This window comes from Cnephaeus nilssonii (assembly GCF_951640355.1).
Source record: "Cnephaeus nilssonii genome assembly, chromosome: 21".
Taxonomy (NCBI): Eukaryota; Metazoa; Chordata; class Mammalia; order Chiroptera; family Vespertilionidae; genus Cnephaeus; species Cnephaeus nilssonii.
Genome location: NC_137092.1, coordinates 43,101,186 through 43,125,458, shown reverse-complemented (window position 1 = coordinate 43,125,458; position 24,273 = coordinate 43,101,186). Strand labels below are relative to the sequence as shown.

At 53.3% G+C, this 24,273-nt stretch overlaps 1 protein-coding gene across 3 annotated transcripts in view; it reads left to right on the top strand.

Moving 5' to 3' along the window:
* UAP1 (UDP-N-acetylglucosamine pyrophosphorylase 1) overlaps positions 1 to 23,793 on the top strand; it is a 30,072-nt gene extending 6,279 nt beyond the window's left edge. For 2 of the 3 annotated variants that reach the window (XM_079761980.1, XM_079761981.1), the window contains exons 3-11: positions 6,743 to 6,947; positions 8,829 to 9,004; positions 10,056 to 10,228; positions 15,834 to 16,027; positions 16,732 to 16,872; positions 17,419 to 17,607; positions 18,490 to 18,540; positions 21,143 to 21,209; positions 23,320 to 23,793. In XM_079761980.1, the coding sequence (XP_079618106.1) occupies positions 6,743 to 6,947; positions 8,829 to 9,004; positions 10,056 to 10,228; positions 15,834 to 16,027; positions 16,732 to 16,872; positions 17,419 to 17,607; positions 18,490 to 18,540; positions 21,143 to 21,209; positions 23,320 to 23,412 (1,289 nt within the window). In that variant the 3' untranslated portion in view covers positions 23,413 to 23,793. The remainder of the gene's footprint in view (positions 1 to 6,742; positions 6,948 to 8,828; positions 9,005 to 10,055; positions 10,229 to 15,833; positions 16,028 to 16,731; positions 16,873 to 17,418; positions 17,608 to 18,489; positions 18,541 to 21,142; positions 21,210 to 23,319) is intronic. The other variant, XM_079761982.1, reaches the window with a different exon arrangement.
* Positions 23,794 to 24,273: the final 480 nt, after the last annotated feature.

Below are 24,273 nucleotides of genomic sequence, written 5' to 3'. Positions count from 1 at the left end.
CTCAGAAAGGGACAGATTCTCCCATTGTGGGTCCCTGCAGTCTCTGTTCATTTCTGGTGCCGAATCCGAGCCTCTTCTCATTCAAGTCTTACATGCCTCTGGCCTCCTCCTCAGCTTTCATACTTCTAGATTTCCCTTCCTGAAGCTCAAGTTACATGTTCATGCCGCTTGAACGAAACACCGTCCCCCACTGGCCTGGTGGTCACTTGCAACCCTGTCTCCGCTTGTCCTCCACTGCTGCCGCCGCACATGTCAGCCAGGCCAGGGAGTTAGTTCTCCGAGCCTCTGCTCACGCGGTCCTGCCTGAGGTGCGCCTTCGGGCCATGAGGCCATCCCTGGAGCGCTGCCCGGAGAGCTCGCGCCCCTCTCTGCGCCTCAGCTCGCCTTCTCTCAGCCGCCTGTGGTGGGGGTCGTTCTGGTCGCCGTCACTGCATTGGGCTCCTGTAGAGCAGCGGGCCCTGCCCTGCTCGGCAGCACACAGCACTTAGGACAGGGTTTTGAGCAGTGGGCTGGTTGGGAATGTTTGTTGAGTTGCCCAATGCTTTTCTTCTAAAGCAGATCATGAAATCCGTCCCTATAACTAGTACTAGTTAATGCTTTCGAGAAGGACCAAGTAGCTCAGATGTTGCCTTTTTGGTGGAGTTGAGAGCTGTGCTTTTTATGAGCTGCTCCTCTGTAAGGAAAGGATGGCTGAGCCCTGCAGCCCAGGCCTGAGTGTTGCATGTGCTCCGTCAGATCTGGGCCTTGTTTCCTCATTGAACAGACTGGCCTGGGTCTGTTCCTTCCTTTCTAATAAACATTACTTTACTGCAAACGTCACATCAAAATAACAGGGATACTATAGAGAAAGGGCCTGTGACCTCAGCAGATCTGTTTTTACTCCCTCCCACCACCATCCTGTGCTTGATGATATCCATGTTTACTTTTCTCGAGGTGCAATAATATTATAGATACAACCTTACAGTCCATATTTGTACCACACTGCCTGTTTTTCTTTTCCATTCTTTGGCACTCCCTGCTCCTCACACACACACACAAAAGGTAACTGCTGCTAGCCACCTTCTGTGTAGCTCTCGTATCTTTCTCTGGGCTTACAGATTACCTGATTTTCAAACTGTGTTCCAAAGGGCCCCAGGGGTTCCACACCCAGGAAACTGTCTTCGGTCTCGTGTAGGGTGGGAAGCAGAGTCGAAACAGCTGCGTCTCCAGCCCTTCACCTCCCACTACCAGAGCAGTTCTGCTTGACCTGTTCCATGTGTCTGGTCTTTGCATGAGTTTTGTTTAAAAGGAGTTAGAGATGAAGAAACATTGACAATAGTCCGGCAAGCTGCAAGGAATGCTTGGCTGCGACTAACCTCGCTTTGTGCCGAGGGAGTGGCGTCCATACGGGCCCTCGGCACAGAGATCCGGGAACCAGAGTGGCACCGGGACCCCTGCTGGCTTGGGCTTGCCGGCGCTTCCTGCTTCCCTGCGTCCTAAAGGCTGGCTGCTCCAACCAGAAGCCTCTTGTGCCCGCGAGCATCCCAGCGGCCGTGTTTCTCTGGGTGGTTTTATGGGGTGAAATCTTCGCATGAACTCTTAGGGAAGTCCAGAGCTGTGACCCTGTAAAATGGGACCATGAGCACCTGTCAGGGCTTCTTTGACAACCTTGTTGGAATCTGTAAAACTAGTCTACATTGATGACGTTTCCTTTAAATTAGACTGAACTCTGACAACCTAGCCTAGTATAAGAAGGTACAAAGCAAACTTCCTTTTGGCTTAATGTCAGGGAGCAATGTTTACTTGTGGTTTAAACGGGAGGGGTGGAGAAGGAGACGCTTAACTGACCTTATGTCCTTTGCCCTCAGCCACAAATTTCCACGTATGTAAAGTCATGCCACGTGAGGCTCCGCAGGCAGTTGTCACGGGAAGAGATTGCCATTGTGAAGAGGGTGATGCTATGTTTCGGAAAATAGGGGGTCCTGGCAGTGTCTGGAGGACCCTTGTTACCCCAGGAATAGGGCAGGTAGAGGCAGGGTGCAGTGTCCCACAGAGCCCGCTGCTCTGCCATGGTGCTGGGCGTGCAGGCGCTGTGCGTGCGTGCCGCCCCCGTGCTGGGGCCAGGGGTGCTGTAAGGGAGGCAGCGTGGAGGAGCAGCCCAAAGGCTGTCTCACGGCGGAGCCTTGACGGAGGGGTGGCGGCTTCAACCGGAATCGCTGGGAAAGGATATTTGCTTAGTAAACCGCCCCCTTCATTTTTAAATAAACCCCTGCTTATCCTAAGCACAACAGAAGCTTCCGTTGTTATATTATAATGGCAAGTTAGCCTTTGGTATCAGCTCTTTTTGCCTGTGAGACATTTGGAAAATTCATCTTAAGGGTGGCTCTCCGCCACGCGTGCTGTGGTAGCAAGTGGGCGTGTTGTCTGGAAACGTGTGGTCAGAAGGTGGCCCCTCAACAGTTTCTGAGATTTAGTGCAGAGGGTGACCTTCAGGGGTTAGTCCTAAAGTGCTGACTTTTAGAGAGAGGGGACAGGAGAGAGAGAGAAACTTCGATGTGAGAGAGAACATCAATCAGTTGCCTTCTGTACGTGCCCAGACGGGGGGCGGGGGGGGGGGGATTTGAACCTGCAACCTTTCAGTATACGGGACAACGTTCCAACCAACTGAGCCACACTGGCCAGGGCTTCAGTGACATTTTTAACACATTTGTTTTACTTTAAAAGTAGCACATACCTATTTTAGAGAAGTTGGAAAATAAGTTACAGAGAAATTTCTACCATCCCATAGCCCAGAGATAAATATTCAGTGGTAATTTATAGTACTTTTTGCACACACACACAATTATGGTTTTGTGTATAATTTTGTAGCCTGCTCTAAGAATTTGTTGTTATGAAAAATGTCAAGCATATTTTGAAACAGATATTTAGAGAGAAAAACAGTGTCATGAACTCCCATACCCACATCACCTTGATTAAATATCAAACATTTTAGACTTTTGCTTTATCCTCTTTTTCTTTTTTGGTGCTGAAGTATTTTAAGACGTACCTCCAACATCATGGTATTTTACCCTCATAGAGTTCAGCAGCATCACTGCTCACAGTGTCACTTTTAAACCTAATGAAATTCACACTAATCCTCCAGAAACTAAAACTAGTTCAAATAGAGATTTCCTTCATTAGTCTGTATAATGTGCTCAGAAATGGGCTTAACATTTTAGGGGAAATGGTTAACCTATAAAATCCTAGTTTCAGCTGTGATTAAAAATTAAAGACGTAAAGTATCTGTTCTGACTCACCTGCATTCTCTCCTGGCGGAGTTGCCTGCCTTCCCCACCCCTGTGCTGTTGGAGTGTCAGTCTCCACCTTCGCACCAGGCGTCCTCCAGGTCAGGCAGGTGCCCAAGTCAAGGTGTATGAGAGGAGCTCAGCCAAGCCGGATGTTACCCAGGAAGTGGTAGAGCTGTGGCACGTCACTGTGAACCCTCCCGTTTCCTGTAAATGTTGCCAACTTTAAGTTCTCAATGTACTAGTATATAAAAATACATATAAAAACCCAGCCGGTGTGGCTCGGTAGTTGAACGTGGCTCTATGAACCAGGAGATCATGGTTTGATTCCTAATCCGGCACATGCCCGGGTTGCGGGCTTGATCCCCAGTGGGGAACGTGTAGGAATTACCCAATGAATGATTCTCTCTCATCACTGATGTTTCATTTCTCTTTCCCTCTCCCTCTCTGAAATCAATAAAAATATATTTTAAAAAATGCATGAAGCACAAAGTTGGTAAGTTAGGTGGACCCACATTACCTAAGGATCCTATATAATAAAAGGGTAATGTGCAGATTGACTCTGACAGTGGAACAACCAGGAATGACCGGTCGCTATGACATGCACTGACCACCAGGGGGCAGATGCTCAATGGAGGAACTGCCTCCTGATGGTCAGTGTGCTTCCATGGGAAGCGCCGCTCAGCTGGAAGCCGGCTCATGGCTGGCCAGCGCAGCGGCGGTGGCGGGAGCCTCTCCTGCCTCTGCAGCAGCACTAAGGATGTCCTACTCACGGCAGGGAGCGGGCCTAACCCGTTAGTCAGACATCCCTCCAGGGCTCCTGGGCTGCCAGAGGGATGTCTGACTGCCAGCTTAGGCCTGATCCCTGGGGAGCACCCTAAGCTGTTAGTTGGACATCCCCTGAGGGCTCCCAGGCTGCCAGAGGGATGTCTGACTGCCAGCTTAGGCCTGATCCCTGGGGAGCACCCTAAGCTGTTAGTTGGACATCCCCTGAGGGCTCCCAGGCTGCCAGAGGGATGTCTGACTGCCAGCTTAGGCCTGATCTCCCCCTAAGCTGGCAGGTGGACATCCCCCGAGGAGTCCCGGACTGTGAGAGCGTGCAGGCCAGGCTGAGGGACACCCCCAAGTGCACAAATTTTCATGCACTGGGCCTCTAGTATGAAAATAAACAATAATTGATACCACTGCTTCATTTATTTAATGAAGTTTCTGAGAACTGTGGGTTTTTTTTAATCCTTTCCTGAAGATAGGATATTTTTTCATTGATTTTTTTTTTAGAGAGAGTAGAGGGGGGAGAGGGGAGGGGGAAAGAGAGAGAGAAGAGAAAAACCACATCGATGTGAGAGACACACATGGATTGGTTGCCTCCCGCACGTCAAGCTTGCAACTGGGGTACATGCTCTTAACTGGCCAACACTAACCACTGAGCAACAACAACCAGGGCAGTTTCTGAGAACTTTAATGAAAGTATGAAATTCAGGGAAGAAGAAAAGCCACCCCTCACTGCTTCCTCTCATCTGACACTTCCCAGCACCCACTCTGCCTCTTCTCCCCAGTCACTGCCTGGTGCTGAGGTGATGATGGGGTGGCTTGGAGACATGGTAGGCAGAGAGGTTTGGGTGGTTTAAAAATCCAAGCTGAGAGCCTCTGTGGTTTAATAACAGTTTTGTTTGTTTGCATTTGGATCTTAAATCAATCTTGAATTTATTTTTATTTGAATATAATAGTTTTTATTCAAGCATTATGGTTGGTTATTATTAGAGGCCCAGTGCCTGAATTCGTTTACCAGTGGGTGCGGGATCGGGCTGAAATGGGCTCTCCGACATCCCCTGAGGGGTCCTGGATTGTGAGAGGGTGCAGGCCAGGCTGAGGGACCCCACCAGTGCACGATCAGGGCCGGGGAGGGACACGGGAGGTTGGCCAGCCAGGGATGGACCGCAGGAGGGCTCCAGGGAATATCTGGTCCTTCTCGCTCAGTCCCAATCTGCTGGACCCCAGCAGCAAGCTAACCTACCGGTCAGAGCATCTGCCCCCTGGTGGTCAGTGCACGTCATGTCGACTGCCCCCTGGTGATCAGTGCACATCATAGCAAGCAGTTGAGCGGCCTTAGAATATCATTAGCATATTACACTTTGATTAGTTGGACGGACGACCGGATGACCGGACACTTAGCATATTAGGCTTTTATTACATAGGATTGCTGAACATTCAACTAGTGAAAATGGACAGGCTTCCAGCAGCAGAAATAAATCAGCAGCAAAGACTCCGTTTCACGTTCTGCTGCTGTGGACGGCCCATTAAAAAGGCAGCTTAATCCATTTTATTGAAGTATAAGTTAGACACTAACATACTAGTCTTAGGAGTTTTAACAAATTTATACACCCACGTAACCTCCACCTCTGTCCAAAGATAGAACATGTCCATCACCCAGCCTCCGGGCGTTCGCTGGCACGCCCTAAGCTCATCCAGTCGGTGGGTTTCAGGCCCGGCTCCTGACTTCAGAGCCTGGCTTCCAACCGCTGCGCTGCACACGCTTTCCTAACAGGCTGCTTTCCTGCACATGTACTGCATGGTAGCTTGCCTAGGATATTAGCATGCTCATTGATGAACTAATTACTTAATACTGATTGATTTATTTATACGCTGGAGGTCATTGAAGAGCATCGCCATTCACCCTGGAGCCTGGACATCTCCCGTCCTGTCCTTTTCTCCACTTGCCAAGTAGTCAGTTCTTGTAAAACGTTCCTCACATCTCTTGGTTGTCACCTTCCAATGACCAGAAAGACGACCATTGGTTCATTAAAGTATATTACTTCGTGTTTGGTCTTTGGTTGGGTGTCTGTATAAATTAATTTTTAAAATATATTTTATTGCTTTTTTACAGAGAGGAAGGGAGAGGGATAGAGAGTTAGAAACATCGATCAGCTGCCTCCTGCACACCCCCTGCTGGGGATGTGCCCGCAACCAAGGTACATGCCCTTGACCGGAATCGAACCTGGGACCTTTCAGTCCGCAGGCCGACGCTCTATCCACTGAGCCAAACCGGTTAGGGCTGTATAAATTAATTTTTTATTTTTATTTTATTTTTTAATTTTTTAAAAAACATTTTTTTAAATATATCTTATTGATTTTTTACAGAGAAGAAGGGAGAGGGAGAGAGAGCGAGAAACATCGATGAGAGAGAAACATCGATCAGCTGCCTCCTGCACACCTCCTACTGGGGATGTGCCTGCAACCAAGGTACATGCCCTTGACTGGAATCGAACCTGGGACCTTTCAGTCCGCAGGCCAACGCTCTTTCCACTGAGCCAAACCAGTTAGGGCTAAATTAATTTTTTAATAATAAAAATGTTTTTATTACAAGAGAGTCACCATGATTAGTGTGGAGTCCTCGTTGGTTATGCAGAGGGCAACCTCAGGGGTTGGCCCTGAAGTGCTGATGTTTAGAGGTTTCCTGACACCAGCGTTTTCTCTCCTAGGACTTCTCCACATTTCTCAGAACAGAGTGGCGGTTCTTCTTCTAGCTGGTGGGCAGGGGACGCGGCTGGGTGTCACATACCCCAAGGGGATGTATGATGTTGGCTTGCCATCCCATAAGACCCTTTTCCAGCTTCAAGCAGAGCGAATCCTGAAGCTTCAGCAGCTAGCTGAGAAGTGCCATGGCAACAGATGCACCATCCCCTGGTAAGAGGCTCATTGTGGGCCCCAACATGTGCTGGTTTAAGATACTCAGAATGCATGAGAGCTGTATTCCTAAGCAGACATAGTGCCGTTTCTGCTGGTTTTACGGGGAGTTGTCATCACCATGGGTGTTAAAGGTAACACGCAGTGCAGCCTGAAGGAGCAGTGTGCTCTCCCCCAGCTTCTGCATCCTCACCCGAGTCCCTTTGGTGCAGTGGGTTCTCTCCGTCTGGAAATTCCCTCCTCATTGGTGGTTCGTGTGTAGAATGTCTGAACGTTTGAATCTTCGGAATTTGGAGGCGGCTCTGGTTCCCAGTGCCATTCTGCTTTCCAGTCTCCCCCTCTCTGAGAGCACTTAGGGTCTCCTTATCTTCAGTATCTGAAATTTCTTGGCATGGTGTGGATCTATTTTCAGTGGGCTCTCTTAGTCTAGGAACTCGTGTTCTCAAGTACTAGGTTATCTAGCCTTTCCGAACCCCCTCCCCTGCACCTTCCCCCTCCCCTGGCTGAAAGCTCCACGGACTTCTCTGCTGTGAGCCAGCCTCTCGGGGCTGGGCCGGGCACCAGGTCTGCCCGCCGGGCTCCTTGAGCACCACATTGTGGAGCTTCTGCTCTGCTCGTTAGGAGGTGCCGACTTAGCTCCTCCGTCTCTCTCCTCAGCTTTGGAATTAGCATGTTTTGTGGGTGACCCGCAGGGTGTGCGTGTCCTCAGCTCCCTGACCCTGTAACAGCCCATGTGACCCGCAAAGGCTCCGCTGGCTTCTCTGCCCTTCCGCCTGGCCCGCGGCCGCCCGGGAGGAGGCCCTGAAAGACCTCCAGTCCTGCGGTTGAGTCTGGCCGGTGTTGCTTCCCACCGGCTCTGTGATTCTCCCACACTCCCAGGTCTTCCCACACAACTGCCGCTTCATGCGGGTCCCTGTGGGGACGTTGGAGGGACATCGTGTCCTAAGCAGCCAGCAGGACTCCCAGCCCAGGCCCTGCGGTCATGTTGGCTTCCTTCGCTCCGCACAGCTGATGTTGTGTTTCTCTTTGTCACCTTCTAGATCACACCCAAGCCCTTGTGCCCGAGTTCAAAATGTTAAAGAGACAGATACCTACTGCGGTGGGAATGATACCATGGTCTTCATTGATTCACTCAACAGGTGTCACTTAGTTGAGTGTGTCCTCTAGGTGCTGGTTTCAGATTTTCCTCCTCTGCCTCCTGGGCTGGGGGGTTCCTGTGGCAACAAAGAGGAGACCTGTACTTCTCTGATTTCACATGAAGGCGACAGAGCCCACATGCCATTTCAGAATTTTAGCAGGAAACCACCAGAGGTCATTGGAATGTATCATAGTTACCCTTTTCTACTTAGTTAAAATATGAGTTTGTGAACATAAAAACATTCAAACCTGTAAAGAGTTTTTGTGAGTTTATTTGAGCCAAACTGTCGACAGTTGCCGGGAAGCAGAACCTCACAGATTGGGATAATGCTCCAGAGAATGGTGGTTTTTCACCTATTTTTATACACTACAACCAAAGGAGGGGACGTAGGCGGGTTACATGAACTCCATTGGTGATGGACTAGGGAGGCGGGAGAAAGCAAAGCGGCAGCGGGGGTGGGAGGGCCTCCTTCCCCGAGTTTGTCAGGTTCGCATGTGGTCCCTTTCCCACAGGTTTTTAACTTAAAATGCACTTTTCACAGTTCCCAGCTCTTTCCTTGAGCTGGCTGCAGGCTCTGTTGCCGGAGGTGTGGAGAGGCATGTCCTACCCGAGGGGGGGAGGGGTGGCAGAGGCTCCCCTGAGGGAGGCCACGTGCTCCCAAGATTTCCTTCAGCCCGGGGCCTGGACAGGCTTTCTGTGCCCTGACCCGATGGCGCGGTCTCAGAAGACACTTCCTGCTGCAGGTACATAATGACCAGCGGCAGGACCATGCAGTCCACAGAGGAGTTCTTCGCCAAGCACAGGTACTTCGGGCTGCAGAAGGAGAACGTCATCTTCTTCCAGCAGGGGATGCTGCCCGCCATGAGCTTTGACGGCAAGATCATTTTGGAGGAGAAGAGCAAGGTGTCCATGGCCCCAGGTCTGCGCCCTTCTTGTGAATGGTGACGGGGAATGGCAGTGACATAGTGATTGAATTTTAATTTCCTTTTTATATGGTGATCCTTTTTGCGAGCGTCTGTCCTGAGAGAGCCTGCATGCACCCAGAGCGCATGGTCCCTCTGCAGCCGCGCCCTCCGCCGGGGCTTATCCGAGCGAAAAATTGTGAACCCCCAGTTTAAGAAGTCAGAGGCTGAGTTAGGGTTGTCTGTACTATTGCTTCTTAAAGAGCATTGAAATGAGTGTTCGGAGACATTAAATGGCCAGGAGAAAGGGCCTCAGTAGGTGAAGCCAGAGAATGAGAAACACACAGCCACACACACAGTGTCCTCGGAGCCTCCGCCGCGCACAGACCCGGGCTGCGCGCACAGGGCGCTCGGTGGCGGTGGCAGCCGGAGCCAGGACCTGGGGTGACTCTGGTAGCAGGAGGCCAGGCTGCCGGTTCCTGTCTGATCTGTGGGGGGCGGGGAGGCTGAAGGAGACAGCAGTGTCCACAGGGTGCTTTTGGCTTTTTCCTTCTTAATTTTTTGCAGTCAGGGAAGGACTGGCTGTTCTGAGCCCCCTGTGCTGTCTAATTTCGCATCATGAAGTCCGCTGTGGCTGAGGGTGCTGACAAGACACGAGGCAGCAGGAGGCAGAGGGAGGGGCTTTCCTAGCACCGAGCTTAGGTCACCACTGACCTTCATGTGAGTCTGGCTTTAAACCAGTGACTTGACATGAAGTTTCCACGTGATTTTCTCTCCGACATGGATGACGTTGTCAGGTGCACATGCAGAGTCAGCGCCAATCATACAGACAGTAATAACACGTGGAAGATGTGGGTCGTCATGGTGTGATGGATGGTTTTGTCTTTCACCGTGTGTTTCCGGCTAGATTGTTACAGGCAGGCTGAAAGGAAAGCGTGGCCTCTGGGGTGGCCTTGTTCGTGCACTGTGACTCTCCTTGAACAGCTCTTTCCTCGGCCCACACTAAGCGACCTTCAGGTGACCTTCAGAATGGGTCTGCTGTGCTCTAAGGGCTGTCTCATTTCCCAGATGGGAACGGGGGCCTTTACCGGGCTCTGGCCGCCTGGGACATCGTGGGGGACATGGAGCGCAGGGGCGTCGGCAGCGTTCACGTCTACTGCGTTGACAACATCCTGGTGAGAGTGGCAGACCCACGGTTCATTGGATTCTGCGTTCAGCAGGGAGCGGACTGTGGCGCCAAGGTAAGGCCCTTCTCCCCAGGTGAGGCTCCAGGGCTCCCTGCACGCAGGAGTCCGCCCAGAGTTACTGGGTGATTGGAATGTTGTAGAACCATTCATCTCCCCAGGGCGCTTAACCACCCACACTCACTTCTTTCCTTAACGTGGCTTCGTTTGGTTCCAGAAGTCAGGTCCATCAGAAGTGAGTTTGCAGTTTGGGAGGGTGGGCCTCCCCAGGCCCGAGCACCCACAGGCCTCTGAGCCGGCTGCGGGGCTGTGGGGACAGAGGCACAGACAGCGGTCTTGGACGTGGGCGAGGCGCTCCTGGTAGTCTCTGGAATAAGACGGGGCATGCAGAGTGGGGTGAGGACAGGTGGGATTAGCGATGGCTCCGCTGGCCACACACACGCAGGGACTAAGTGGGAGGGAGGGTACCGCCTTGGGTTGGGGCGGTGCTGTGGGAGCCATGCCTTCAGGGAGGCAGACAGGCCCTGGAGCGTATCTTGGAATCGGGTGGACATGTTGGAAGGTTTGAAAAGACGGGTGTAAATATTATTTTTCCTGGGAATCTGTAAAGGTATCAACTCTCACAAATTAAAGTGTCACACCATCCTGATCAAAGTTCCAGTGACTCTATTCTGGGGCCAAAACAGTGATGAAGCTTAGAATAAACATGGAAAGGCAGCCAGGGAATATTGAAGGGTGGAGAGGAGGAGGGGAGAGGTTTGGAGACAGACTGTCAGACATTCAGGTGGCTGCGAATACTGCACACGAGGCCTGCGGAGCTGACCCCAGGGAAGGCGGCAGATTGACGGCCAGACGCCGCCGGTGCACGTTTGGGGGGGTGAATGAGGTCGCTGGCTGAGAGTAAAGGAAGGTCTCTCCCTCAGTTCATACCACAATCGATTTCAAATGTATTACAGAGTCAAATATTAAAAACTCCATAAAGATGTTAGAAGAAAAGGTAGAATAATTTTATTTATTTATTTAAATTCTTTATTGTGTAAAGCATTACATAAGTCTCCTTTTCCCCCATTGACCTCTCCCGAGCCTCCCCCACCCCCCAGCACAGGCCCTTCCTCCTCCTCCCATTCCCCCCCCCCATGTATATCCATTGGTTATGCTCATATGCATGCAGGCAAGTCCTTTGGTTGATCTCTTACCCCCCACTCCCACCCTCCCCTGCCTTCCCTTTGAAGATTGACGGCCTGTTTGATGCTTCTCTGTCTCTGGCTCTATTTTTGTTCATCAGTTTATGTTGTTCATTAGATTCCACATATGAGTGAGATCATGTGATAGTTATCTTTCTCCAACTGGCTTATTTCACTTAATATAATGCTCTCTAGGTCCATCCATGGTGTTGCAAATGGTAAGAATTCCTTCTTCTTTACAGCAGCATAGTATTCCATTGTGTAGATGTACCACAGTTTTTTAATCCACTCATCAGCTGATGGGCACTTAGGCTGTTTCCAAATCTTAGCTATGGTGAATTGTGCTGCTATGAACAAAGGAGTAAGAGGGTTCCTTTTTCTTCACATTCTCTCCAGCACTTGTTGTTTGTTGATTTGTTGATTAGAATCTATACTGATAAAAGGGTAATATGCTAATTAGGGTGGACGTCTTCTGGACGTCCTTCTGGACAAAGCCGCAGTGGCTGCGAGGGCCGAGGCTCAGGCAGCCATGGGCGGCTGCGAAAGGGCTGAGGCACGGCTGCGAAGGGCCCACGCTCAGGCCAGCAGTGGCAGCAGCAGCGGGGTAATGGGGGCGGTGCCTTCCCCTGATCCGCCAGGTTGCCTCCTGCAGAGGGTGGCCAGACTGTGGCTTAGGCCAAGGGCTGAGGTGGTTAAGGTCAATCAGGCCAGCAGGGGGAAAGGTAGGGGCGATCAGGCTGGCAGGGGGGCAAGTTAAGGGTGATCATGCCGGCAGGCAGAGGCAGTTAGGGACAATCAGGCAGGCAGGCAGAGGGGTTAGGGGCAATCAGACAGGAAGGTGAATGGTTAGGATCCAGAGGTCCTGGAGCGAGAGGGATATCCGACTGCTGGTTTAGGCCTGATCCCACAGGGGATGTCCTAAACTGGCAGACATCCCCCGAGGGGTCCCAGATTGGAGAGAGGGTGCAGGCTTGTCTGAGGGACCCCCCTCCCGTGCATGAATTTTGTGCACCGGGCCTCTAGTAATTTTATAATATTGACATGAAGGGAAGGTCTTTCTGACAAAAACAAATTAGATGGCATAAGTTTAAAAAGAAGGCTTGCCACAGAGACATGCGAGATCCCTGGTTGGAGATTTTCTGTTATAAAGATGTCCTTTCTCTCAAAATCTATCTACAATGTGAACCTGGAAGGGGTGTCAGCCCGTTTGACCTCAGAAATGAGCACCTGAGCTCCAGGCCTCAGTCATTTCCAGGCTTGAGGCTTCATCACCACTTCTCGTTTTAGTATCATGTCACATTATATATATACTAGTAGCCCTTCACACGAATCCGTGTGCCAGTAGCTCGCTGCCGCCCTCCAGTAGCTCTCCGCCCGCTGCCCTGCCCTCCTGTAGCTCCCTCCGCCCCCCGCCCCCCTCCCCTCATAGCCTGCTGCCCTGCCCCCTCTTGTAGCTCTCCGCCACCCACTTGTAGCTCGCTGCCTCACCCTCCTGCTGATCCATGATCCGGTCATTACACGGTCGGTTGTTACGCTTCAAGGCGTAACAACCATTTGCATATTAAATCTTTATTATATAGGATTTTTAATATACATATTTTTTATTGATTTCAGAGAGGAAGGGAGAAGGAAAGAGCGAGAGAAACATCCATGAGGATAGAGAATCATGGATCGGCTGCCTCTTGCACGCCCTCCCCCACTGGGTATTGAGCCCACAACCCGGGCATGTGCCCTGACTGGGAATCAAACCATGACCTCCTGATTCATAGATCAACGCTCAACCACTGGGCCCCGCCAGCCGGGCTCATGTCACGTTATAAAAGCAAACCCCTTACAGTAGTTACGTGTGCTGGTAGCTAGGAGCTGTGATTGGTGCCCTGACTTCATGAGGTGCTGGTCTCACAGTCACTCTTCTCCACGCCCCCAGGTCTGTGTCTGGAACCAAATGGGACTGGACTGCTGTGTGTCCAGTTCCTAGAGGCATCAGAAACCACTTACTAATCTGTCCTCCCACCCTTTTCATTGTAGTAAAATCAAGACATGGTTTTAAAAGCCTCTGCGTTAGGGAGAGTCACATTGCAGCAGTAGCATTCTTTGCAGTACTTTCTCACCAGGCTCCTGTCTTGTGAGTTCAGCTTTTTAAGGAATGAGAGCCTTGAGAATAGACTGGAGCAGTGGTCGGCACACTCCTTAGTCAACAGAGCCAAATATCCACAGTACAACGATTGAAATTTCTTTTGAGAGCCAAATTTTTTAAACTTAAACTTCTTCTAACGCCACTTCTTCAAAATAGACTCGCCCAGGCCGTGGTATTTTGTGGAAGAGCCACACTCAAGGGGCCAAAGAGCCGCATGTGGCTCGTGAGCCGCAGTTTGCCTACCTGGCACTATAGCGTAGTGTGGTTTGCACAAAGCTGAAAGGGCAGGACCGTTGTGAGTTAAAGATCACTTTCTAGCACAAGCCTGCACCTCCCCCCAGCCCCAGGCACCCATCTCCTACCCTTTAAGGGACCCCACGAGACTTGCAACCAGGGGAGCAACGGGCAGCAACAGCTTGTCCTGGGCCAGCTCCCGAACCTGTCCCCAAGGCCCCTTTTCTCTCACTTCTCAGAGAGCCAGAGCCGCCCGCCCGGGCTCTCCTGTGGCTGTTTCCCTGTCCCGGCTTTCACAAACGCTCTCGGACTCCCACTCATTTTCTAAAGCGGCGAGGGACTTTGAGGCTGATGGGTTGTAGCTCAGCTTTCAGGGTTTGGCTTGTGACAGCAGAGCAAGCTCTGAATTCCGCGCTGTTGTTTCTGAATAATGCCAGCTGCCCTCCCCCTGCATGCAGTGCACAGATGCGTTCTTTGTCATTTAGACTGCCAGTCCTTGGAGGTTAGTCATTGTCATGGAAGTCAACCCTTCACCCTGAGATGAGCACTTGGCACGTGTGCAGTGTGCAAGCTTCCTGCTGTTGCCATGCGGTGGGAGTAGGGGGCACAGAGGGGATCGGGAAACAAACCTGTGCAAGTTTGTTTTTCTCACGGGATGAGAGGAGTCGATTCACACTCCCAGGTAGGGAGACGCCCGCTGTGGGCAGGGAGTGGGAGGCAGGGCTGATGGAGGGAGCGCCTCCGAGAGGCCGTGCTGTCCCCTCCAGCTCCCCCCCTTCCTTGGCAGAAGGTTCCTTTTCACCGAATCCTGTGCTCCTTTCAGGGCAAATAGTGCGAGGACACAGCGGGCAGCCGCAGCGCAGCCTCCGGCCTCCAGCTGTGGGAACCGAGCCCTCGCTCCTGCCTTCAGCCGCTGGCAGGTCGGCGCTGGCTGTGCTGACTTAAGGAAATCAGTTGCTGGAGAAAAGTTGTAACTTGACTGATTTGGTTTCATCTACACTTAGCAGAGACTTTTCAAACCGGGGACACACTTTTCAGAATGCTTGGAAGCAGGCCGGAACGTGGGTGAACAGGCAGAGCCCGCAGTCCCTTCAGCTACTCTTTACTGTGACCCTCCCGTGGCTCTTCGTGCCATCGGATCCTGCCTTCAAAGCAGTTCGCTCACAGTTGTCTCCTGGACAAGTTAGACGTTTAGATGAGTGGTGTGGGGTTGGGGTGGCGGGTGTCAGAAGTACCTGTGAGGTGTTTTTAATGAAATGCTCCTACATCTCCCTCTGATTTCCACACACCCTTTCTCTCAGCTCCCCCGCCTGGAGCCATTGACAGAAGGCCCTAGCTGGTTTGCAAACTTTTTTAAAGCGTAGAACCTCTGCAGACAAAGCCTAGAGGGACACGGATCAGTGGGGTGGGCCTTTCTACCTGCCTGCTGCCCTGCCTCCCAGTGACATCCCGCAAAGCAAGGAATATGCTGTTTCCGTGAATGAAAATGGGGGGGGGGGGGGGGAAAGCCTTTTTCAAATGAAATAGTGATTTGGGCAATATAAAACGAGAGGCAGAAGGCCTTACTTTTTGTCTTGTGAATCTCAGAGAAATTTCATCCCATTTATTCTCCAAGTAGCTGAGTGTGGTTAAGGATACATTAAATAATAAACGTAAAGGTATTTGGGGGACATAGGTTTCTCATTCAGTCATTCCCAGTTCCGGAGATTCCTGAAGTGTGTCCCCGGTTTGAAAAGTCTCTGCTAAGTGTAGATGAAATCAAATCAGTCAAGTTACAACTTTTCTCCAGCAACTGATTTCCTTAGTCAGCACAGCCAGCGCCGACCTGCCGGCGGCGAAGGCAGGAGCGAGGGCTCGGTTCCCACAGCCGGAGCCCGGAGGCTGCGCTGCGGGCTGCCCGCTGTGTCGGGGACTTGCTGCTCCCCGGGCAGTTAGCGCTGAGCCTCCCGTCCAGTTGGGAGGGAGTCTGTCAGAGACTGTGCAGGGGCCGGGATGGTCTGCAGCCAGCGACTCCCCCTGCCTGGTACGTGCAGGTGCACCGGGGCTGTGGAAGTGGCGGATGGGCACTTCGCGAGTGCGTGTCTTCCTGTGCTGTCTGCCTGGGCAGGTGGTGGAGAAGACGAACCCGACAGAGCCAGTGGGCGTGGTGTGCCGCGTGGATGGGGTGTACCAGGTGGTGGAGTACAGCGAGATCTCCCTGGCCACGGCGCAGCGGCGGGGCCCGGACGGGCGGCTGCTGTTCAACGCGGGGAACATCGCCAACCATTTCTTCACCGTGCCCTTTCTGAGAGACATTGTCAAGTACGGCAGCGTGGGCGTTGGGATGTTGGTTGCGTGAGAAGTCGGGAGATAACCCCAAGTCCAGTCCTGCAGAATTCGTCCACTTCCTGGGGTCACCTCTGCCCAGTGACATGTCCTTGGCTCTGGCGGTCAGTGAGCTGGGTCATAGGAGCCCCTCCCGGGGCGTAAGCTGAGGGCACAGTCGCCCCTTTTCTTCTCTTCCCTCCTGCCGGCGTGCTAGGCCTGGGTGAAGCGAAGGACAGACACGCACCCCGTCTCTCCCACAGCCGGACACTTTGGAGACGCATTTGTCCCACAGCTGCTGAGCCAGCGTCCGGGACGTGCAGAGGGGGTGCCCGTCTGCGGGAGCTGGTGCCTTAGAGAGTGAGGGCAGCCGGGCCCGGGCGGAGCGTCTGCCCTGCCTGCCCGCCCGGGTGGTAGAGTGAAGGGCACAGGGTGGCTGCTCAGTCAGCCTGGCCCTCGGCGTCCACTCGGTTCCCAGCGAGTCCCAGGCCCTGTGCCTCGCTCCTTCACCGCAGTGACTGTTGGTGCTCCACTTCCCCCCGCTTGGAGGCCCCCCGGGGAGAGTGGGGCAAAGGAGAGCGTTTATGAACGATGGGGTCCCGGGAGGCGTTGGTGTGACGGGTGTGGTGTGTGAGGCCGCACTTGGGCGCGCGGGCCTCGGAGCGCCTCCCACTCGCAGTGACCGTCTCTCTCCCGCCTAGTGTTCACGAGCCGCAGCTGCAGCACCACGTGGCTCAGAAGAAGATTCCGTACGTGGACTCCCAGGGGCAGCGCATGGAGCCCGACAAGCCAAATGGAATAAAGATGGAAAAGTTCGTCTTCGACATCTTCCAGTTTGCAAAGTAGGTTTAACACAGCCAGTAGGATGGACCGAGTGTCTCGAACCTGCCTCCCCCGCCCAGGCAGGACGCGGCCTCTGCACACTTGAGGCCGGTGCCGGGTGTTGTGACGGCATCAGAGCCCCGTCCACGAGTGCCGAGTTGCCCGGAGGCTGTTCCTCATGTCGGTGGTCTCAGCGGCTACCAGCCCGCTAGAGAGTTGGCCCTGGGCTCAGGCGTCTCCCTGCCTGAGAGCAAGTGTCACAGCGAGTGTGCTTAGATCCTGTAGCTCGCCAGAAAATCTCCGAACTGACCAGTATGAAAACGCAGGAGCAAATTAGCTAAGAGTCATCTCACCAAATACATTCCTAAATCATCCTTTCTCTCCCCAGAACAGACACTAATGGGATCTTTTTGCACCAAGATTTCTAGTCTCTGTGACTAGTTATTTCTTGGAGCCTTTGTCTGGGCTGCGTGGAGACCCGCGGGGGGAGCGGAGGCTGGGCCCTGGGGGCCGTGCTGGGAGCAGCTTTATTCTGTAGCCAGGCTTCTCCGTTCACTTCCCCGCAGGAAGTTTGTGGTGTATGAGGTGCTGCGGGAAGACGAGTTCTCCCCTCTGAAGAACGCAGACAGTCAGAACGGCAAGGACAACCCCACCACGGCCCGGCACGCGCTCATGTCCCTGCACCACTGCTGGGTGCTCAACGCCGGGGGCCACTTCATCGACGAGAACGGCTGCCGCCTGCCCGCCATTCCCCGGTGAGTGTGTGCACCGGCCCTCGCTCCTGGCCACCTCCTCTCTCTGCTGTTACTGCATCTTTCAGCATCTTTTCAGCATCCCTGCCTGGGTGCGGAACGCCTGCTCCCCGCCAGGGATTGCGGAAGCCCTCGTGTTCACACGTCTCCCGGGCGTGAAATGACTCCAACTGAGCAGGAGTTGGAAGGTGACCCCTCTGGTGTGCCTCTGGATCTGGCTGTCAGCAGCAGCTGTACCACAGGTCACTGCCCACACATCTGGGGGACCCCCAAAACTCCCGCCACCCCCACTCCTATGAGACACAGGGCCACCGTGGCAGCCTCAGGTCATAAGAGAGGCGCCAGGCAGGGAATGAATGCCACCGAGTCCCGAGGCCCAACCTTGAGAAATGTTACGGATTTTATAAGTTGAAACTAGGAGATTGTGAAGAGCTATTCAGCCGGATACAAAGTCCTTTTAGGCTAAATCTTACGTTTTATGATAAAACCTTCACTGGCCCCTGGAAGCCCTGCTAAGTCGTTGGGTTTCTGTGCTCACGAAGCATGTCCTGCCGGTCAGTTGCACCCTCATGGACGGAGTGTCTGGCTGGGAGCTGCTGAGCGCGGCCGTGCTGGGCCTGGCGGGCGGCTGGTCTGGCTGTGTCACCGAGGGGGCCGTGCTGGGCGTCCTGGCCAGGGCCGCCCCGGGAGTCTCCTCAGCGAGCCTCTGGGCAGGTCAGCTGTCCTTGCTTCGTCTTGGCCATTGAGTTTGTTTTTCAGCCCTCCATCTCCTTTGCTGAGTTTATCCTTTACCATCCATCCTGCCTCCAGGCCAGCAGAGTTTGCAGTTCCCTCCTCGTTATGTTTGGTTTGCTCGCCCAGTAATGCTTCTTTATTCCCACCCAGCACCGCTGCGCACGGACAGCCCGAGGCCGTCACAGCCGGGGTCGCGGACAAGTAACTATCCCCGCCTCCTGCAGCATGCGGTCGCCGGGCTGCGCTTCTCCCTGAGCTAGTGTAGCGCTGCCGCGGGCGGGGCGGGGCTGCGGTGGGCGCTGCTTCCTTGGTGGCAGGCATCTTTCTGGACACTAACTCAGCGCAGTGCATGCTGGGCACGGGCAGCATGTCGTACTAAGACCCCACAGGTGTCTGAGCCGCAGTGAGCATTCGCAAGTGAAGGTAAGGCCCGGCGCAGGTGCCTGGCTGGGAGCCCCCGCACAGCGACACCAAGTATGCTGTGAGGTGTGTCTCCTGGACTGGACGTCCTGCCTGAGGCCCCGAGGGGCAGACACTGTTCTTTGATTTGTTCTCATGCTAATAGCTCCCCATTTCGGTCTCTCTGGGTTAATATCAGTCACTTGCAGTCCTGCTCCTAAGAAAGTGTCTTCTAAGAGCAGGTCATTTTTAGCTGGAGTCCCCCATGTCCTCCCCCCTCTGGGTGCTGGCAGCATCTGCAAAGCCATGGTCTGCGTAGCTAGAGAGAGCGGCAGATGCTTGTTGCACCCCCGCGGGGGGCAGGCCTGGTTTGGAGGGTAGGTTGTTGAGATCCCTGGGGACTGTGCCGGGCAGGGTCTGGGGCCTTGTCGCCTGCCTTGCCGTCTGTCCTTTGCCTCGCCCTGCCGAGGCCGGCATGGCTGTCGGGTCTGGGACGTGGCTGTGCCAAGGAGGGGGACGCCAGAGCCGGCTCCTGTCTTCTAGGAGTCCCGGGTCGGTCATCCTCGCACCAGGGGGACTGGGTGCAGGGTCTGGAAGCAGCTGCCTTTATGATTTAAGAAATAGATTTTCGACCCTAAATTTCCTTCTCATTGAACCACACAGCTTTGAACCTGAAAAGTGAGCATTTCTTAATTATACAGGTGCAAACACCCTCCAGTTCTCAGTTAAGATACAAAAAGTTTTAAAGTTCTCCCTGTTCAGGTGCTTTGCGCTAACTTTTCTCCCCGTTCCCTTTAGTTCTCCGTGGTGGGACCTCTGTGGTGCAGAGAGAGGTCATGTTCAGGCCAGGATGTGTTCCTCGGGTTCGAAACCAAGTCCCTCGGCCTCGGGTTCAGGTTCAGGTTCAGGTGGAACTTCATTTTCCCATTTGGCGTATGTGACCCTGAGCTGCCCAGGGGGTCTGTGCCGGATCTCTGGGGCTCTCGTGATGGAAGCTGACACAGGTCTGCAGAGCCATGCACCCCACCTTTAAAGCATCTTTCCTCCCATCAGCCGGAGAGCCACCCCCACTCAGGCCGCAGATGCTGTCAGCGTGCAGATGCCACGGGGCTCGTGCGGAGAGCAAGTGTTTCCTGCGGCCCCGGGAGGGTCCCGGTGCATGTGGGTCTTCCCCTTCACCTGAGGATACGCTTGCTGACTTGAGAGAGGGGAGGGAGAAACATCCATGTGAGAGAGAAGCATCAGTTGGTTGCCTTCTTTACATACCCGACCGGGGGTTGAACCCCCAGCCTAGGTATGCGCCTGAGCAGGAATCCAACCAGCTGAGCCGCAGCGCGGTGCCTCAGCAGATGCCCGAGAAGCATCGTTTTGTTGAATAAATGAAGGAGGGCGGGCGCTGTGGAGTAGCAGTAGGGAAGGTGGGGCTTGAGCTATCTAGAGGCAAGGGAAGGTGGGGAGGTGAGCTCGTCACAGGGACCTGGTGGGAATGACCTGGAATAACCCGGAGTGGCCTGGTCTGAGTGGCATGGCAGATGGAGGTCCGGGGAGCAGGACATGAGCGCGAGCAGCTTGAATTCAGCTGACGGCTCTGTCGGAGGAAGACCGGGCATGGCCCACTCGGGCTCGGCTCTGGGCTGGGCTGTCGTTTGAGGCCACGTGTGAGCACAGGGACGGAGAGGGGTCTCCAGGTGGCAGGAGGCCAGGCTTCTGTGCACCCTGGGTCCTGTTGTAAAGCTCTCAAACTGGCGAAAACTCAGAGGTCTCATGGCTTTAAATACGTTTTAACACTGCTTGTTGCTCTGTGCCAGGTGATTGAGACACGCAGGCTTGCAGGTGCTGTCAGTGCTGAGCGTGGCCTGGAGGAGGCGCTGGTGGCGGGCCTGCTGTCGCAGCCATGCGTGGTTACGGGCACTTTGAACACGGTCATTGTGATGCGAATTGAATTTTAAAATTAAAATTCAGTTTTACAGTTTCCAGGAGTTCAAGTGTGCCCATGTGGCGAGTGGCTGCCGTACGGGTTGCATCGTTAGCGTCTTTGTCAGACCTGGTGCCTCGCTCTCTGGGTGTGGTGAGGAGTAAAGTGAAGTGTGAAGGGTCAGAGTACCTGGGACGCACCGGAACATGTCTGTTTAGTCCGCTGTCCCTTCTTTGTCCGTTAAGACTTGGAAGTGTAAACAGTGAGATGTCCAGGAGGCGCTGCTGCACCGGCGGCGAGAGGCGGCACGCCCTGGGGTGTCTGCTGACCCTGACCGTGTCCGGGACCTAATCCTCTGGGCGCTGGGTGGTCGTCGGGCTGTTAACAGCAGAACTCTGTTCTCACACGCTTCTCAGAGGAAAGCTCTTCTGTCCTTTCCCTCTGGCTGGCGACGTGGGGACCGTCTGTGACACAGTGGTCTCTCCCCAGCTTGAAGGATGCCAGCGATGACCCGATCCAGTGTGAAGTCTCCCCCCTCACCTCCTACGCCGGAGAAGTGAGTATGGCTGTCCTGCTCCTTTAAAAGTGGAGTCTGGTTCTGGGTCACGTTTCAGGGGAGCTGCCCTCCCGGGACGGAGCGTCGCGGGGACCCTCCCGAGGAGCGGGCCTGGCAGAGCCGCCTCAGCTCTCGGCCTTTGCCCGCGAGTCCCCGGCTCTGCGCGGAGCCCGCGAGGCTGGTTCCCACGAAGACGCCGCCACCTCGGTGCCTTTCCCTGGCACCTGGGACGCAGCGGCTTTTCAGAACATGGCTGCCTTGTTGTGTGGATGGACCCTCGGCTCCTCTTCCTTCATTTATTTTTTATTTATTTATTTTTCTTTTTAAAAAAAAAAAATATTTTATTGATTTTTCACAGAGAGGAAGGGAGAGGGATAGAGAGCTAGAAACATCGATGCGAGAGAAACATCACATCGACCAGCTGCCTCCTGCACACCCCCTACCGGGGATGTGCCCGCAACCAATGTACATGCCCTTGACCGGAATCGAACCCGGACCCCCCAGTCCGCAGACCGACGCTCTATCCACTGAGCAAAACCGGTTTTGGCTCCTTCGTTTATTTTTTATTAATCCTCGCCTGAGGATGTTTTTCCCATTGCCCTTCAGAGAGAATGGGAGGGAGAGAGAGAGAGAAAAACATCCATGTGAGAGAGACACATCGACTGGTTGCCTGCCACACGGGCGGGATCGAACCTGCAACCCAAGTACATGCCCGGGACTGGGAATTGAATCCGAGGCCGATGCTCCAACCACGGAGCCACGCGGAGGGTCTGTTTTGTTCATAAACCTAGTGCTCTCGCTTTGAGAACCAGGGAGCTGGTTCTTCTCATGTGTGACGTGTTTCCCAGAGACCCCGTCAGAGGCAGCCACCCCTCCCCCATGCTTAGCAAGTGACCCGAACTGGGGACGATTAAATGAGTATCATCTTATTAACTTTAGAGATTCCATTATAATCAGAATAATTTTACTGTGTGTTGTCTGTTTCATGCTGTTATAAGTGGTCATTAAGCTCAGTTTAAAGTGTGTACCAGATAGAGAAGATAAGTGTCACACAATCTCACCTTTATGTGGGATCAAATGAACCCGATAGACTGATGAACAATTTAACAGAGAGTTTGAAGCATGGACAGACTGTGGGACCTGAGAGGGAAGGCAGGAGAGGGTGGGTGGGACGAGGCCAGCCAAAGACCTTGTGCGTGTGCGCATACGCATAACCCGTGGACACAGACAATAGGGTGGTGAGGGGGTGGGATGGGGGCAGGAGCGGCTGGAACAGGAGGGGAAAAGGAGGACCTATGTCAGTGATGGCGAACCTATGACACGTGTGTCAGCACTGACGCTTGTAGCCATTTCTGATGATGATGACACGCGGCCTCTGAGGCGGCCGCATGCCGAGGATGAAACATTTGCGAAATAATGTTTTTTCCTCAAAGTGACACACTACCCGAGTTATGCTCAGTTTTTTGGCGAAGTTTGACACACCAAGCTCAAAAGGTTGCCCATCACTGACCTATGTAATACTTCCAACAATAAAGATTAAAAAGATAATAAAATAAAATGTAAAAAAAAAAAAAACACAATAAAAAACAAAAACAAAAAACAACCATCAATTCTCCACTGTCAGCTGCAGAGGTTTAAAGGGATTTGATGCCAACAAATTGCCAGGTCACTCAGAGTCCCACCCGGCTCCCTTTTAGACAACCTGGAAGTATTTGAAGGTCAGTGAACCCAGGCTTCATTCAGAAATGGGTAAATGTCAGGCTGGTGTTCTTGGGGAGCCGGGAATGGTGGCAATTCAAAAGAGAAAGAAAAAACCCTGACTGCTTTGTGTTCGACTTTAATCAGGTTCCTAATCCTCTGACCTTGTGCTAACTTCTTCTTACTAAATTTTGGGTTTTATTTTAAATTTGCTCATGGCATAAGACTAAACTACAGGCACACCAGGCCACCATATAAAGAAGTACTGCAATAAGGAAAAAGGTTCCTACGGACTCACCCTCTGATCTCGGCCCAGCTCCTGCCCTCACACCCTGCAGCGTGGCCGCAGCCCCGGCTGCCTTGTAGCCGCTGTCGCTGTTTCCTAACCTGCTTCGTCTCGCCCTCCTCTTAGGGACTGGAGAGCCTCGTGGCGCACAGGGAGTTCCACGCGCCGCTGATCATTGACGAGCACGGGGTCCACGAGCTGGTGAAGAACGGGCTGTGAGGCGGGCGCTGTCCTCGCAGTGAGAGCGAGCAGCTTCTCTTGGTGACCCGCCCGGACCGCAGGCTGCTCTGCCCCGGAGCTGTGGACTGGATTCTGGGCGTTTTTATGATTCTCAGCTCCTTGAAGGTCTTATTTATATCTTCCAGTTGTGGGCTGTTCCCCAGCCAGGGACCATGCCGTCCTGGACACATCCTGCCGCTGTGTCCGCGCAGGGTGCGCGGCTCGGTCCTGGCTGGGCCTGGCCCCTCGCAGCGGACAGAGATAATGTGCATTGTTCACGGGGAAGGGTTTCTATGGTACTGAAGGTTGGTTTTACTTTATCAAAAAGTAAACTTTTTAAAGAAAATAATTGGACAGGGAAATAAACTTTTAGTCTCTGTACCTTGAGGAATTCATTCCGTTGGGAAAAGAGGGAACTTGGGATAATGCAGACCACAGGCTGCCGCTGTGGGAAATGGCAGAAGGACGTCCCCACCCAGCGCCGGGCTCTGGTCAGTTCTCGCAGAGACTGGTCCGCAGGCGCCGGGGCTGGTCTGGGCATGTGCGGTGGCACAGCTGAGGGCGGGGGGCGGGGCTGGCCCTGGCACGTCCTGTCAAGCCAGGACCTCGTTCACCCCAGGGCTTCGCTTGCCCGAGGGCTTGCGGCACGTCTCCCTGGGCAGGTTAAACACCGTCGTCCCATTAATAATGTGGTTATTAAAACATGGACCATCGATTTGTGTCTAAAATAAGATTTGCATGAAAGTATTGAGCTTTGCAAATACATTTTACAAAGCATTTATTGACCAAACGCATACAGTTAGCATCTGGATACATGAACAAGTCTGCAGTCTGTCTAGGAAGCGATGAATGCGTTTCCTC